Genomic DNA, 15,503 nt, shown 5'->3' on the forward strand with positions numbered 1-15,503 from the left:
CAAAGCCCGGACTTGAATCCTATTGAACATCTCTGGAGAGATCTGAAAATGGCTGTGCACCGACGCTTCCCATCCAACCTGAAGGAGCTTGAGAAGCGCTGTAAAGAGGAATGGGTGAAACTGCCCAAAGATAGGTGTGCCAAGCTTGTGGCATCATATTCAAAAAGACTTGAGGCTATAATTGCTGCCAAAGGTGCATCAACAAAGGTTGTGAATACTTATGTACGTGTGATTTCAAAGTTTTTTTTTTTTTAATTTTGCAAAATTCGCAAAAAAACTTTATACACGTTGTCATTATGGGGTATTGTGTGTAGAATTTTGAGGACAACAATTAATTTATTCCATTTTGGAATAAGGCTGTAACATAACAAAATGTGAAAAAAGTGAAGCGCTGTGAATACTTTCCGGATGCACTATGTATGTATGTATGTATGTGTGTGTGTATATATAAATGTGTATATATATAATATATATAATGTGTGTGTATATGTGGGCTCTCACATAAACAAATGAAATATGAATATACTGTAGAACCAAAATGTGATAGTCGGTGTTAGCAGCAATCTAGGTGCTCCAATAATCCGTCCCAGATGGAGAGGTAGATAGTGGATTTTCTTTACTTCTCAGGGATATAATGATACTGAGTTCTTGATGATCTTTGAATTTTAATGGATAGTGAAAACACCGTTTTCAAGATGTGCGACAGTTCTTTGTGGTTTTGCTGAAAGATACCCTTACACCAAAAATATACCCAAACAAAGAGGGCCAATTGGCCACTGTCAGTAATAATAAAAACACTTCCTCAAGAATATAAAAATTAAGTAATATTTATTCCATAAAAACCGTAAATTCCATATGGAGTTGCTTACATCAAATATAAAATCACAGATATAGATGGAAACCCAACGCGTTTCATCCGCAAATGGGACTTCATCAGGGGTACATCTTTAAAAAGGAATGAGTGTATATAAGTAAGGGATACTTGGAGGGTAGTTCACATCTATACACCAATTGGGTGTGACCGCCGACTTCCGGTTTGCGTTCCATATGTTGGAACGTGGAAGTAGGTCAGCGTCGAATATGGAGGGGGAGTGCACACATTATCACTGTTCTCAGGTGAGAGCATACTGGGTAATATAGCAATTAATCTCATTGTAAAGTCTATTGATATGTTACACTTTAGCCCTTCCACATTTAAAATCCAGTTTGATTACACTTATAGACTCTTTGAAATTGGCATCTGCCCTTCTACCCTGTGGTCCCATATGGCCTCTTAATTACTTAAGGGGTTGTAATGATATCACTTCCTGGGAAGGGGTTTCCACAGACAGACCAAAAGATAGGGCGACCTTCCACTGATTTGCACTTTCATGTCTCTTTTTACATCAACGTTTCAAATGCTTTATTCTTTACATCTTTCGTCTGAATCGGAATGAAATGCCGGCGGCTGTTTAGCCGCCGGATCAAATACCGACCGCGGCAGCCCGACGGATCGAAATTCCGACTGCAGCAGGTAAGTAACCTAACCTTCTCCCTAGCCTAACCCTAACCTCCCCCCCCCCCCTAGTGCTTAAACTTAATCCCTCCCTCCCCACACCCTACACCTATCCCTCCCGGGGGGGTGCCTGACCCCACCCCCCCTAGTGGTGCCTAACCCTCCCTCCCCCCAACCCTACACCCCCTCAAAATCCTGACACCCGGCTTACATTCGTTCGGTATGCTGGGTGTCAGGATTTTGTAGTGGGGCTAATCTTTAGTCCCATGTCGGGATGTCAGGGTTGCTATATCGTCGGGCTGGGATAGCGCCCGCCGGTATCCTGGCCGCATCCCCTTTCGTCAGGATAATTAGTACAAAAATGTTTTGCCTTATCTATAGAACACCATAGTGCACCAAAAGCCAGCGGCCTCCACTGACTTCCGGGCGCTAATCGCGATGACGGCGGGGAGTGGGCGAGCCAGTTACCATGACAATGTGTGCAAACCACCACCAATAAAAAAAACATGTATCTGTGTGAACATAGGTGAAATAGACCAAAAACTTAATGCTTATGGATACGGACAACTTCTTAATTAACACTTATTCTAGAACACAACACACTTATTCTAGAACACAACATGACGAGGATATATTCATGTAGTATTCTATAGTAAGTGTTTATAAAGAAGTTTTTGGTCTATTTGATCTATGTACACACAGATATGTTTTTTATTGGTGGTGGTTTGCACACATTGTCATGTTAACTGGCTTGTCACCTTGCTGCCGTCATGGCGTCATCGCTTTTAGCGTCTGGAAGAGTGTGGAGGCTGCAGGCTTATGCTGCACTACTGTATGGTGTTCTATAACGTTGATGTAATAAGAGACGTGATAGTGCAAACCCGTGGAGTGCCACCCTATCTTTTGGTCTATATCTCTATCTATATATCTCTCTCTATGTCTATCTCATTTTTTTATTTAATATATATAAAAATTTATATAATTTTTTTTTTTTTTTAGGTACTACGAGCCCAAGCCAGACTGGCTACATTCTATGGCGCCTTTGGACCTGATAAATTTAGGTCTGTGTTAATTTTTGAGACTTTCATTTTACATCTAAGAATAGGCAGAAATTTCTAAAATGTTTTATTCCTTCTGTTTCTCCAACATCAGTGGCATTGCATGGATAGAGTTCTTAAAAAACTATGATGTGCTGAAAGACATAATTTTTCAACTGGAAGAGATGAATTTGTCTTGTGCACAATATCTGTGGCTTAGACATCAGGTAACTATGTAAATAAAAATGTAATAAATTGCCATGTTATGTTGCACCCTATTTACACGTTATTACTACGTTAAGTAATTGTATTAATTTCATTCTCTTACAGGCAGAGTTTGAAAGCAAGTTTGATGAGAAGATGCTAGAGAAACTCCTGAGCACAATTCCTGCAAATATCCCTTCACAAGAGTTGTGTCTCTGGTTTAAAAACACTTTGATTCCTTTTGTAAGGAGAATTGTGCCAAAAGGACAGGTATCAATACATTATGCTCACCACTTCCTCTAAACCCATGTTCCCCACTTTATAAAATGGTTAAAGCAGGGTTTCCCAAACACCGTCCTCAAGGCACCCTAACATTTCTGGGAACACCGGCCAGCCACACCCCCGCTCCAAACGTTGCATCATATCACTCATGCAAATGTGCAGTACAGGGCCTGCGCAGACCACAAAATATCATAGATATGCGCAAACCATCAGAGTTTATGTACATCTCTAAATCAGGCCCTTAATTAGTACCTTTGTCAGTTTGATTACACCATCTGTGCACAAGCATGGCCAGATATGGCAACCACTAGTTTTTGTTTTTTTGTTTTGTTTGTTTTTTTAAAGTAATTTTGGTTAGTATACTTTGACTGGGGATGCCCAGTCTGCAGAAGTGCAGCTATCAGCACCTATTCCTGCCGTCAGCCAACTCAGTGTGGGATCACCGTAGGACCCAGTCGAATCTACCGCAGGTAGTGACACTGTACCCCATGCCCCCAGCACCAACTGGGCGATACACCATGGTAAGTGCCTTCCTGCTCAAGAGTAAAATACCGTACCACACTAACCCAGTCTCAAAAGCTGCACAAGTGGAGTGCGCACAGGGTCCTCTGTGCATCAGGGTTGTCATTGTAGTGCCGCATAAAGGGTGACTAAGGATACTGTTCTTTTGGCACCTGACATCCCTAAGTTCTGGGTAGGTGACATCTTTTCAGCACCTACTCCAAGTTGATGCTTCTCATTCAATCCCACAAGAAGGCAAAGTTCAGCCTTCTTGAATGTGATCACCATATATTGGGCCTGATTCAGAGTTGTAGAGTATTGCACAGATGCTGGGAAGTGGCTGTACAATACAGTACGACTCTTATACAAATGCAGCAGGAGGCACCTGGTTTAAACAAACTCCTCCTGACTGTATCGCAGAGCCAAATGCTGCATCCTAAAACGCAGCATCAGATCTTCTGCAAGACCGTGAGTTTGCCCCTTGCAGCTCCTTAGCCGAGGCCAGAAAGTCTGCTTCAGACTCTGGCCTCGACACTTCCAGGAAACGGGGGTGACGCAGAGGTCCCCATGGGACTCTGGAGTCCCTTCCATACTTTTGAAGGAGGCCTTGTTTGGACCCAAACTGGATAGAAGTATTTCCTGGGATGCAGGGGGAGTGCCTCCTAACAGAATGCTTTGGTTTTAGTCCTTTCATCCCCACATTAAGGTGAGGCATCCGATCCCCAGGGCTTTCAGTTCTGCTCCTCATTGAGTACAGCAAAGAGGTAAACAGGACAGCGCACAAGCCATTAGTAAAATAGTCATCTTAACGACAAGCTGTTCAACTGGGATCTCCTGTTGCGTGAATCCCTTTGCTTCTCTTCAGGGACCAGTGGATAGATTGCATTAACAATACATGGGTGAGAGACATTGTAATTTGAGGATACATGATCTGCAGATGGCTACCAAGTGAAACATTTTGTGCTAAGGCAAACCATTCAGTACTTAAGGCAACAATAAATATTTCAGACTTGAAAAGTAGTATTGGACTTTTGTAAAATTTCTACCTGTCAGAAACCAGATGGGCTATTCCTACTGATTTTGAACCAAATATATGGTAGCGGTTCCTCAGGTTCAAAATGGAGTGCTTAGGAATGTCATCAACAGCATGGAACAGAACGAGTTCATGGTGTCCATGAACACGAAGGACACTTATTTGTATACCTGTAGCTGGATGACCCTGAGATTTGCACATTCTAGTTATGGAGACTGACTAGTCCTTTTCTCATAATTTTATCATCACTTTTCAAAATGTCCAACCTCACATCTCAGTGAATTATTTATCTGTACTTCTGTTCGATATGTATCTGTAGGGGTTTTTCTTCCCCTCTACAGGGACTTTTGAGGTCTGTGTTAGCTCTCACACACAAGTTGATTTTCACCTTTGCATGAAGATCCAAGGAAAGATGGTTTTTCATGGTCAAGGTGATTTGCACAGTTCCATTCGAGTATGTTCCATATCAATCTAATTTCAAAATGCGTGGTTTTTATCGCTTTAGGCAGTGGGCACCAGTTCCTGTTGAGAGAGAGCCATAATGGTCCAATTAGAGAACACAACAGTTGTGGCCTACCTAAATCATCATGGGTCATTAAAGTGCCCTGGACATGAGAGAAGGACTAGTAGGATGGATTGAGTAAAACAATCCAGCCATTTTAGCAGTTTTTGTTCCAGGAGTAGTCCCATTATCCTAAAGTGTTCCACCAGATTATGGACAGGAGAGGTCAACCAGATAGCGTGTACAATTAAATCAATTGGAGGAGCAATTAGTGACATGGGAATAATACAATGAAGAGTAATCGTTTGTTGCAGTCTTTCTGTAATTACAGTATTATGTTTTCATACTATTATTATAGTTACCAAATTGTTGATTTATATTTTTTGTTTTATTTCCCATAGAAAATTGTTGCAAAATGGCTGGAACATAGAGCAAGAGCTCTAGAACTAACAGATAAGGTAAGTAATTCTAGTCCGTTTAAGTTTAAGGGAAGCGTTTGTGGATGCATAGGTATCTGGTACACTGTTACAGATATTGATAGATTCTGCACAGGCATGTTACATTGTGCATTTACTGATATCCACCTCCAGCTGTTGCGTTACTGCAGGGAAGGTGAAAGGACACCTCTGTTGTGGTTGCACAATTCTTCTGAGCTTATGGTGCAAGATGTCATTGGATTGTTTCAAGATGACTGGGAGTTGATACATTATACCTACAATAAGCTAATAACCAAAGATAGTTTTAACCTCTGTGCTACCAGGCACAAAATCTGTCATCAATAAGTATCTGCTTTGTCATTTTCTGGATGCTGCAAAGCTGTGATCACAAGACATTGGTAAACTACTGTCCCTCTTGAGTTTGCTCTAGCAAACAGCAGGCACAATCTTTATAACTTTGTGTAGTTGCATTAAAGTGATGGGTATTGATACTTTCATATACCGCTCTTAAATGTCTAAGATGCTTGTTTACATAATCGTTCAAACGTGAACGCGCACGTAGTTTGTTGGACAGTCAGAATAGACTAACTACAAACTATTTTCGTTCAGAAAATCGTTCATGTTGTGCAGAATAAACAAACGATTACCATTCACTGTATGCATGATTAAAAAATCGTTCATCATTTTTGAAAATCGTTCAAGATTTTAGTAACCAATGATTTTTAGTGAACGATTTTCGTTCACTTTTTCAAGGGAAAATCTGAACGAAAATTGTTCATTAAAATCGTTGGTTACTAACATCGTTATGTTTGTACGCACCTTAAGAGTTTGATGGGACAGGGTGCTGACCACTGAGGAGGGTACATTTTAAGTTTGAAGGGAAAATTATATATACTGTAATGTTCCATCAATACATATCACACATTGTGCCCAAATTTCACATGCTACACATTGGGCCTAATTCAGAGGTGGATATAATTGCATTTTTTTGGGATTTGCTGCAGAAAATATGCAAATGCATTCTCCTTGCGTGACAGAGAACCAGCACTGAGACGCCCATTTTCAGTGTCTGTGGACAGTGCAGCTGCGTTGGTGGTTCTGAACAGTCCATCGTCGATGCACTGTAGACACTTGCAAAAGCCTATGCCCTGCTCAGTGATTTCCTCTCAAATTCCTCTAAACACCGCCTCTGTAGTTGTGGATCTGCGTATGAGAACACAGCTGCTTTTTCTGACATGCCTGTGACACTCCCATAACCAACCCATGTGAGTTCCTTTTTGTTTTGCAAACACTCCAGGCCACCTGCACGTTATTGCCCAGGAATGCCCATGACTTCCGCCACCAACTCAAGTAGGAGCAATCCCATACGCTGCAGTCTGTGTACACTCGCAGAAATGGATGCGCTGTATGGGTTTTCAGGACTCCTGTGTGTATGCGCCGTAGCAAATTGCTCAACTGTGCAAACATCAACATTGCGTCCACCTCTCAATCAAGCCCATAGTGTCCAAAATTCACATGACACTCAATAGTGCCACCATATTATGTAATGCCACAAAGTAGTGCCCCATATCATGTTCTGTTATACAGTAGTGCCTACAATCCAAATTATGCCACATAGTAGTGCCCACAATTCACATTATGCCACACATTAAATATCATACTACACAGTGCACACATTTAATTTTATTCCAAATAGTAGATAACACTGTACAACAAAGAAATACTTTTAATTTATTTTCTAAAAAATAGTTATACTTTTGCTAATTTGAGGCCAAGAAAAACTAACATGATTTCAGAATGTTTTATTAGCTCTAGTTTTAGAGCTACACTACTTGCTGTGTATGTACTTCAGTAATTTATATAATAAGCGAGAAAGTCTGTCTGTCCGTCTGTTTGACCTTTATGCATGGCTAGAGTTTTGGACCTAGCTCCACCAAATTTGGCATGGTGGAGTAGTTTGACCAGGATTAGGTTTATGCTTAGGTTTGAACTTCATCAGGGCCACACACTATCACACAATCCCCTAAAAATAGGCACACTCTTACATTGCACAGGTTCCTAGGCTGGCTCCAGTGGAAATTGTCTGTCTGCCAAAAACTTGTGGGAAAGCTACAAAAGTATCCTTTCAACCTCAAAAGGCTGACCAGGTATCAAAGTTTGACTCCTGCAAAGTTCATATTTAAATCCAGAGTTATGCTGGGCATACACTGAAGCTGGCCACACACAAGACCAACTTGCATCCAACCAGCCAACTAGTTGATTGGTTGGAATGAAAATCTGGTAACGTATGGGAGTAACTGATGAACAGCAATTTGCTCCTAAATGCCAGAAAACAGATGAAAATGGTCGTTCAGACAAGTTTTTTTAAATGTTTGATCTAAACAATTTGTTCAAACAACAGTTTTTGTCCATTTTCCAGTGTTTGGGAGCAAATTGCTGATTGTCATTTGCTTTCATACCTTACCAGATTTTCATTCTAACCAATCAACTAGTTAGCTGGTTGGACAGATAATCTTTAGATGTGTGGCCAGCTTTACACTATGGCCCTAACTGTGTGGAGTTTGTATTTTCTCTCTGTGCTTGCGTGGGTTTCCCCCGGGTACTCTGGTTTCCTCCCACATTCCAAAAATATACTGGTAGGTTAATTGGCCTCCAACAAAAATTAACCCTAGTGTGTATATGTGTGAGCATATGCTAGGGAATATAGACTGTAAGCTCCACTGGGACAAAGACTGTTGTGAATAGACAGATATTCTGTGTAAAGCGCAGCAGAATTTGTATGCGCTATATAACTGTTAATAATAATAATATTATAGAATGCCTGTCAGACCGACAGACATTTTATCTGGCAGCCTGTCACCCTGCAGATATCGCGGGCATACACTGTGAGATATCTCAGTGTATTGGCCCTGATATCTGCGCTCCGCCTCCAGGGAGGAGACATTTCCCTGTGAAGGAACAGGGGAAATGTGTCAGTTGTCCGCGGCAGGGGATACACTGCCCGATGCAGCTGACCTTTAACAAAATATTGCATCAGACGGGCATGCCCGACAATCTGGCATGCCCAACCGATCAATATTTTACCCTCGGTCGCCTGCGTTCATACGACAATTATCGGGGGGTATCCGCTGATATCGGGCGGATAACCCTGATAATTGTTTAGTGTATGCCCGTCTGTAGTCCTTTTTTAAAAAGACCATATGTATTTGTCAGCCCTTTGTGTTTGCATGCAAGGGCGTAACTAGAACTTTGTAGACCACACAGCAAGATCTTAAAAGGGTCCCCCACGGAGGCAAAAAAACCCACATACATTGTCCCCACACAGAGCCCATTCAGGTTATGCCACACAGTAGTACCCCTTATACACATTATGCCACGCGGTAGTAGAGCCCCTTACACAATCTACCACACAGTAATGCCGTTTACAGTTTATGACAATTAGTAGTAGTGCCCCATATAGCACATTATTTGACACAATAGTAGTGCCTCTTACACATTATACTCTCTAGCAACTCACCTCCCCGTGTCTCTCCAGCAGCCTCTCGCCTCCCCGTGTGTGCCATCAGCAGCCAGGAGGTGTGGATTTGAGGCAGGGCCACCAGCTAACTACAGCTGGTGCAGCGGCAGCTATGGACAGACAACGCCGGCGCAATATGAATCTGGTGCTGGTCGCGAGCCAATCTGAGCTCTCTGAATGGCAGCCAATCTGGAGCAGCCACTGGTGATTGGCTGTCAGTCCGCGAGCTCTGACTGGCAGCTCGGTCTCTCCATGACTGCCTACCAGTACGCCAGCTGAATACAGCTGGCAGACCGGTACCAAATCAACATTGTTGACACCCAGGCCCCCCCTTAACGGCCCTTACTGGACCAGCCCACCTTGTGAGCGTGACTGGGTGCAGGGGTAGCGGAGGGCCACAGAGGCAGCTCAGGCACCCTATCAGCCTTACCGATTGCTCCCACGGTAGTTACGCCACTGTTTGAATGCATGTTGGCAAACAGTGGGGTCCTTTTCAGGATCAGTGGAATGGGCTTATAGACGAGGACAGTGTAAACAAATTAAGGCTGCAGGTGTACTTCAGGGTCCAGTCTTAAACCCGGGCAATGCCGACTATCCCAGCTAGTATAGTCATATACCGTTGCCATGAAGTGGTGTACTTGGTCTGCAACCACGTTTAGGTAAGTGGTACGTGACAAAGTAAAATCCACATGAATGCCAGAACCCAAGGTTTCCCAGCAGAACATTGCCCAGAGTATCTCCCATCAGCCATAAAACCACTGACAGGTGAAGTGAAAAACATTGATTATCTTGTTACAATGGCACCTGTCAAGGGGTGTGATATATTAGGCAGCAAGTGAACACTTGAAGGTGATGTGTTGGAAGCAGGAAAAGATTGTAAGTGTAAAGCTAGCTACAACACTGTCAGATTTTTTTTTCTCGGAAGAGAAACAGGGCGATTTTTCAGCAAATTGCCTGCTCCAATATCTGTGCTACATATTATGCAATTTTCCATAGAATCTAGCGATTTTTCACCACACTGATTTTACATATGTCCACCCACAAGGATGACGACATAGTGACAGGAGAACATCGGAAACATGGGCAGATTATTGAGAATGTAAACACTGCTCCATATCGGGAATTTGAAGCCAAAATTCTTGTTCTTGACTGACAGATCAGATCGAAGGAATGCGTTTGTGGATGTTTTCTTACCGTTTTGTTGGTGAAATGATCGTTCATACACACTATACAATAGATGAGCCTATCACCCGATTATTCGCAAATCGGCCCAATAATTGTATAGTGTGTAGGTAGCTTAAGGATTGGAGTGACTTTGACTAGGGACCTAGTGTCCATCAGGCCCCATTGATGCCCTTCCCACCCCCTACTCCCCTGCCAGTGACAACAAAACTCTTTCTCAATAGATCCTCCTCACCTCCCCACTGGCAAGCAATCATTTTAGTGCATTAACCACCCCAATCCCTAATGGCCATAGATTTTCTCCCACCCTCCATTGCTATAGATCCCCCTGTGGCTGTAGAATATCCATCCCCCCTCCCCAGTGGCCACATTATGTCCTCTCCTCACAGTCACCATAGCTTATGCCCCCTAACACACACAATGGCCATAGATTGCCCACACACACACACACACTAGCCATGGATTGCTCCCGCCTCCACTATTGCAGAGAGCAGCTGGTGCGGCCCGCAGGGAGGACTGTCAGGGCATGCCCATCAGATAGTGGTTGCATTCCATGTTACCGTGCTAGTTAAGTAGTTAAAGTGGCTGACTCACTTTGGCCATATGTGCTGACATTGCATTGTTTGTTTATTTTACCTTCTGCAGAATAATTATTTTTCTGAGAATAGTTCGGGCAATTTATCAACTGTTTTCAATAGGTGAACTGGCCTGAAAATGGTTATGAGATGGCAGAAGTATATTTTATATCCAAGAATCCAGCAGACCTTGGCATTGCCGCCTCTTGGCTTTGGATACCGCTGGTAAGTGGGGTCTGATATTTTGTTGTGGTTTACTACTACTTTTGCCATTCCATTAACTTAGTTACGTGTGAACATTCACAATAGTTTTCCGTTCCTATTTTTTTCTTAAATTAGAAATGTATACATTGCTCTTTCTGTTTTTATAGGAAGAAGATCGTGATTGTGAGGAAGTAAAACAGTTAATGAAGCTTGTTAGTAGTCTACAGGAACTGGTTGATCTGTACCGGAAGTATAATTGTCGACTCGCCCTCTCTGAATTTGAAAAAGTAAATTTGTCTGTGGCATCAAAGATTGTTTATCATTATTACAATTTTGTGCTTTCTACTCAAGTTTGACAATACTGTGGTGATTTTAGGAGACTACAACTACGATTGTGTTCCGTATGTTGGATAAAGTTTTGGCCCCTGAACTTATCCCATCTACTTTAGAAAAAGTAATTAGACCCTATATGCATCAACATGAACTTCAGGAAGAAGAACTTTTACTTCAATACATTAAGGTAAATCAAATTACCAGACAATAAAAACATGTTGGGTGCCTCAAATTTTTATAATTGACCCAATTAATGCTTACATTGGATTTAACTGTGTGGATGCATGTTAATTCCCCCAAAGTAGCATTGAGGGATGCAGGTACTATGGCAGTAGCTTGTTCTATTCTATTTACGACTTTGTTAAAGAGCTTCCACATTCTTTCTCCTTCATCGCATGTACACTTTAGGTTGCTATAGTGATGCATATACAGCTGTGTTAAGAAAAAAATCCCCAATGTTTCAACATGTAGTGTGAGTGTGTTTTAAGGATAATTTTTCTACATATTTTTTCTCAATGTGTGAAATTTTGCTTTAAAGTATTTCTTTAAAATTAAATTCACGTGTTTATATTATGTGTTTGTCCTTTTTTGTTTTAATTTCCTGTTAGGATTTGCTGGATCGCTGCAGTTCTCGCTCTGCATCATTGTTTGAAACAGCTTGGGAAGCAAAGGCTATGGCTGTGATTGGCTGCATGTCAGATACAGATGTATGTAAATTCACTTTTCATTATGGCAATGGCTTCCTGACAAGGATGCCTGTTTAAATTGTCTTAACATTTTTCATATATAATTACTTATTCCCTTTTTTTCAGCTAATCTTTGATGCTGTACTTCAAATAATGTATGGTGCTGTGTTGCCATGGAGTGATGCAGTGGAGCAGCTTGTTAAGCAACATTTGGAGATGGATCATTCAAAGTAAGAAAAATAACTGACAACTGCTATAAATTTATGGATGTTCTGGTAAAGTAAGCCTGGTCTACTCACACAAGGCCTGATTCAGAGTTGTACGCAATTAGCGTCGCAGCTGCATCTTTGGCCGCAGCAGCGATGCTAAAATAAGCTAATGCCGCTGGAGGTGTCTTGTGTAAATTGACACCTCCTGCCGGCTTCTGTGATCTGTTTTTCCCCGGGGATGCAGATTCGTATCACTCTGCATGACCTTTGGGTTACTCAGGGTGGCTGGTGTTTTCACGCAGGTGATCTTTGTACAAGGGCACAGCCACTGGCTTCAGCATGCCCAGAAATGGGGCCGACATGCACCCACAATCTGGGATGTCACCCGACGCTGCCCCCAAACAGCTGCAGACTGTCAATCAAGCTGTGGCGTTCGGGTACTGCGAGTGATATCGGCACAGTGCACGGATCTTTAAACATTGGAGTTGTACACAAACCATCAGGTTTGTGTACACCTTTGAATCAGCCCCTCAAATTGTGATTTACAGCAATTAATAAACAAATGTGGGTGGGGAGCAGAATCTCCTTGACACCATGTTAATGCAAGCAAACAATATAACAATGCAATGAGTGTTCCTCCTGGGGTAAAGAAGTGTGATTGACTCCTCCCTCTCTATCTTTGAGAAGCCCCAGTTTTAGAATTGTGCCCGAGGGAGCCGGTCACTTGGGGCTGAGCTCAGCCCACAATTTTATTTGATTTCCTTCACCCGGATGTTTTTCAACAGCAAGTCAGGAGATCTCGTGGCCTCCAGACACCACCATCAGGGCCACGGTACTGCTCCAGAACTAGAGACCCGAATGCAGAGGCAAACAACGCTCTGACAGTACCTTGGAGGTACGATCTCGTGTACCTCTTCCCTCCTTTTCCCCTTCTTTCACGAGTCCTCAAATGGATCAAGCGAGAAGTGGCAATAGTCATCCTGGTGGCTCTGAACGGGCCATGCAGGGCCTGGTTCTCAGATCTCCAGCTGTTCCTCGTCGAGGATCCCTGGCCACTACCTCTTCGTCCAGACCTTCTGCTACGAGGTCCGTTCGTATACCCAGACTTAAGCGGGCCACACACTAGACCAGGGGTCTTCAAACTTGGCCCTCCAGCTGCTGTGGAACTACACATTCCAGCATGCACTGCCACCTTTTTGATATAACAGCATGCTAAAACTATGTGCAGTGCATGCTGGGATGTGTAGTTCCACAGCATCTGGAGGACCAAGTTTGAAGACCCCTGCACTAGACCAACCTTCACCCAACCAGCCAACTAGTTGATTGGTTGGAATGAAAACCTGGCAAGGGATGAAAGCAAATGACAATCAGCAATTAGCTCCCAAATGCCGGAAAATGGACAAAAACTGCTGGTTGAACAAATTGTTTAGATCAGCCATTAACAAACTTGTCTGAACAACCATTTTCATCTGTTTTCTGGCATTTAGGAGCAAATTGCTGATCATCAGTTACTCCCATACCTTACCAGATTTTCATTCCAACCAATCAACAAGTTGGCTGGTTGGATGTAAGTTGGTCTAGTGTGTGGCCAGCTTTACAGCAGATGTCTTTAATGGCGTGGTTGTTGAAACCGCGATCTTTCAATGAAGCAGGGTTCCAGACTCCATTCCCACCATGCTCCGGGCTCGCAAACCGGTTAAGTCAGCTCATTGTCATCGCATCTGGCGTTCTTATGTGGCCTGGTGTGAAGACAGGGGGGTTTCCCACCACTGCTTTCCGTTTTGTCACGTCCCCTTCTTTTTTATTTACAGTAGTGATATGTTGCTGAAATAAATAAAAATAACTAAATAAACACCAACTATTAAGCGAGGTCTTTTGGGTACGTTTCCTCCCAATTTGAACATCTGCAGTGCTGAGTCATAGTTCTACTCGTCCTTAACTGCAGTTAAGCTGATCTATTGAATTGATAGACTTTGAAAATTTTGAAGCAATAACTTTTGTGCACTGTGCTAAAAGGGTCATATCCCAAAAATGTACTGTAGTGTAGTGCAACAGAAACGATATGGTGAAATTAAGTTTTAAATAAGAAGCAAATTGAGATACAGAAAGAAAATCCTCTTTCCACATAGCAAAGCTTGATACAGATGTATCCACATACATCTTTCTTCCTTACATGTTAAACAGTCCTTCTAGTCGCACCATGCCATGGCATGACTCTGTAGCGCAGAGCGTCTTTTGTGTGACATTTTACCATTAAATGCGATATCAATAGGACTCACCAGCACCTTCTGCTGATTAAAATATGCATCATGCCTATATTCTGTGTGCGACTGCGGGTGGATCTACATGCTAAATACTACGTTAGGGTCACAGCTGCTGACTCTGTAACGTAGCATTTCTCATGCAGATACAGCCGCAGTCGCACACAGATTATAGGCATGCCGCATATAATATTAATAAGCAGAAGCTTTGCAAATAAGACTCATTTGACGGTAAAAAGTTGCACGATTTTGTGTTAACGCCCGTTGGCACTATAATTTAATGGGGGTGAAAAAGGGGCTGTAATTGAATAGCCCCAGGTTTTAAAGCTCAAAGTTACCACCTTTTCTTCGTGTATAGCCTGGAAAGGACAGAATGGGTTGTTAAAACTTACCCGCAAGCCCACCTTCCTCTATACCCAGCCCCCTGCCACTGGGACCTCAGTTTTTAGTTTGGTGCCATGGGCAGTAGTTTGGTACCTTGTCAGGGGGGATGTATTAGATGTCCCCTCATATTTTAATTACATTTTTTTATGTTTCTGAGCAAGCGGTGCAGGGCATCCTACAGGGCGCCGTCACTGCCGCTCCACCAACCAAGCGCCGGGCCCGCAGCACTGGCGACTGGGTCATTGACTTCGGCTGTGGACGCATGCTGCAGCCGGACGCTGGGGAGAGCCGGAAGCTCCTTCTCACAAGGTAAGAGTGGCTCCCTGCTAGCACCAAGCCCCAAGATTCCTGTTGTCAGCCCTGATGATACGACGACAGTCATAATGTTGCCATTCATTGTGTCGATAGAGATGACATGCCGACATGTTGGAATGTCTGCATATAGTCTCTGGTGGCCCAGCAAGCATTGACTTAAATGCTCCTGACAGCTGCAGCGGCTTCCATGACACGGTGGTCTTGTGACTGTCACTTAAGTTTATTTTTTCTCTTATCACTTACCTTCGCTCTAGTACCGCAGCCTAACACTAACCCTCCCGCCAACGGCCTAATACTAATGTCAACATTCTGATAATGTCGACAGTCTGAGACTGTTGACACATTA

General features: G+C 42.9%; 1 protein-coding gene across 1 annotated transcript in view; it reads left to right on the top strand.

The window, feature by feature from the left end:
• Nucleotides 1–15,503, top strand: part of KNTC1 (kinetochore associated 1) — a 295,100-nt gene that overhangs the window by 120,233 nt on the left and 159,364 nt on the right. Inside the window, exons 20-28 of the mRNA XM_088449172.1 lie at nt 2,495–2,556; nt 2,648–2,759; nt 2,863–3,006; nt 5,456–5,512; nt 10,889–10,990; nt 11,137–11,256; nt 11,346–11,489; nt 11,911–12,009; nt 12,115–12,218. Of these exons, the coding sequence (XP_088305298.1) occupies nt 2,495–2,556; nt 2,648–2,759; nt 2,863–3,006; nt 5,456–5,512; nt 10,889–10,990; nt 11,137–11,256; nt 11,346–11,489; nt 11,911–12,009; nt 12,115–12,218 (944 nt within the window). The remainder of the gene's footprint in view (nt 1–2,494; nt 2,557–2,647; nt 2,760–2,862; nt 3,007–5,455; nt 5,513–10,888; nt 10,991–11,136; nt 11,257–11,345; nt 11,490–11,910; nt 12,010–12,114; nt 12,219–15,503) is intronic.

The sequence above is a fragment of the Taudactylus pleione genome, unplaced genomic scaffold (assembly GCF_031769625.1).
Source record: "Taudactylus pleione unplaced genomic scaffold, aTauple2 ptg000479l, whole genome shotgun sequence".
Classification (NCBI taxonomy): domain Eukaryota; kingdom Metazoa; phylum Chordata; class Amphibia; order Anura; family Myobatrachidae; genus Taudactylus; species Taudactylus pleione.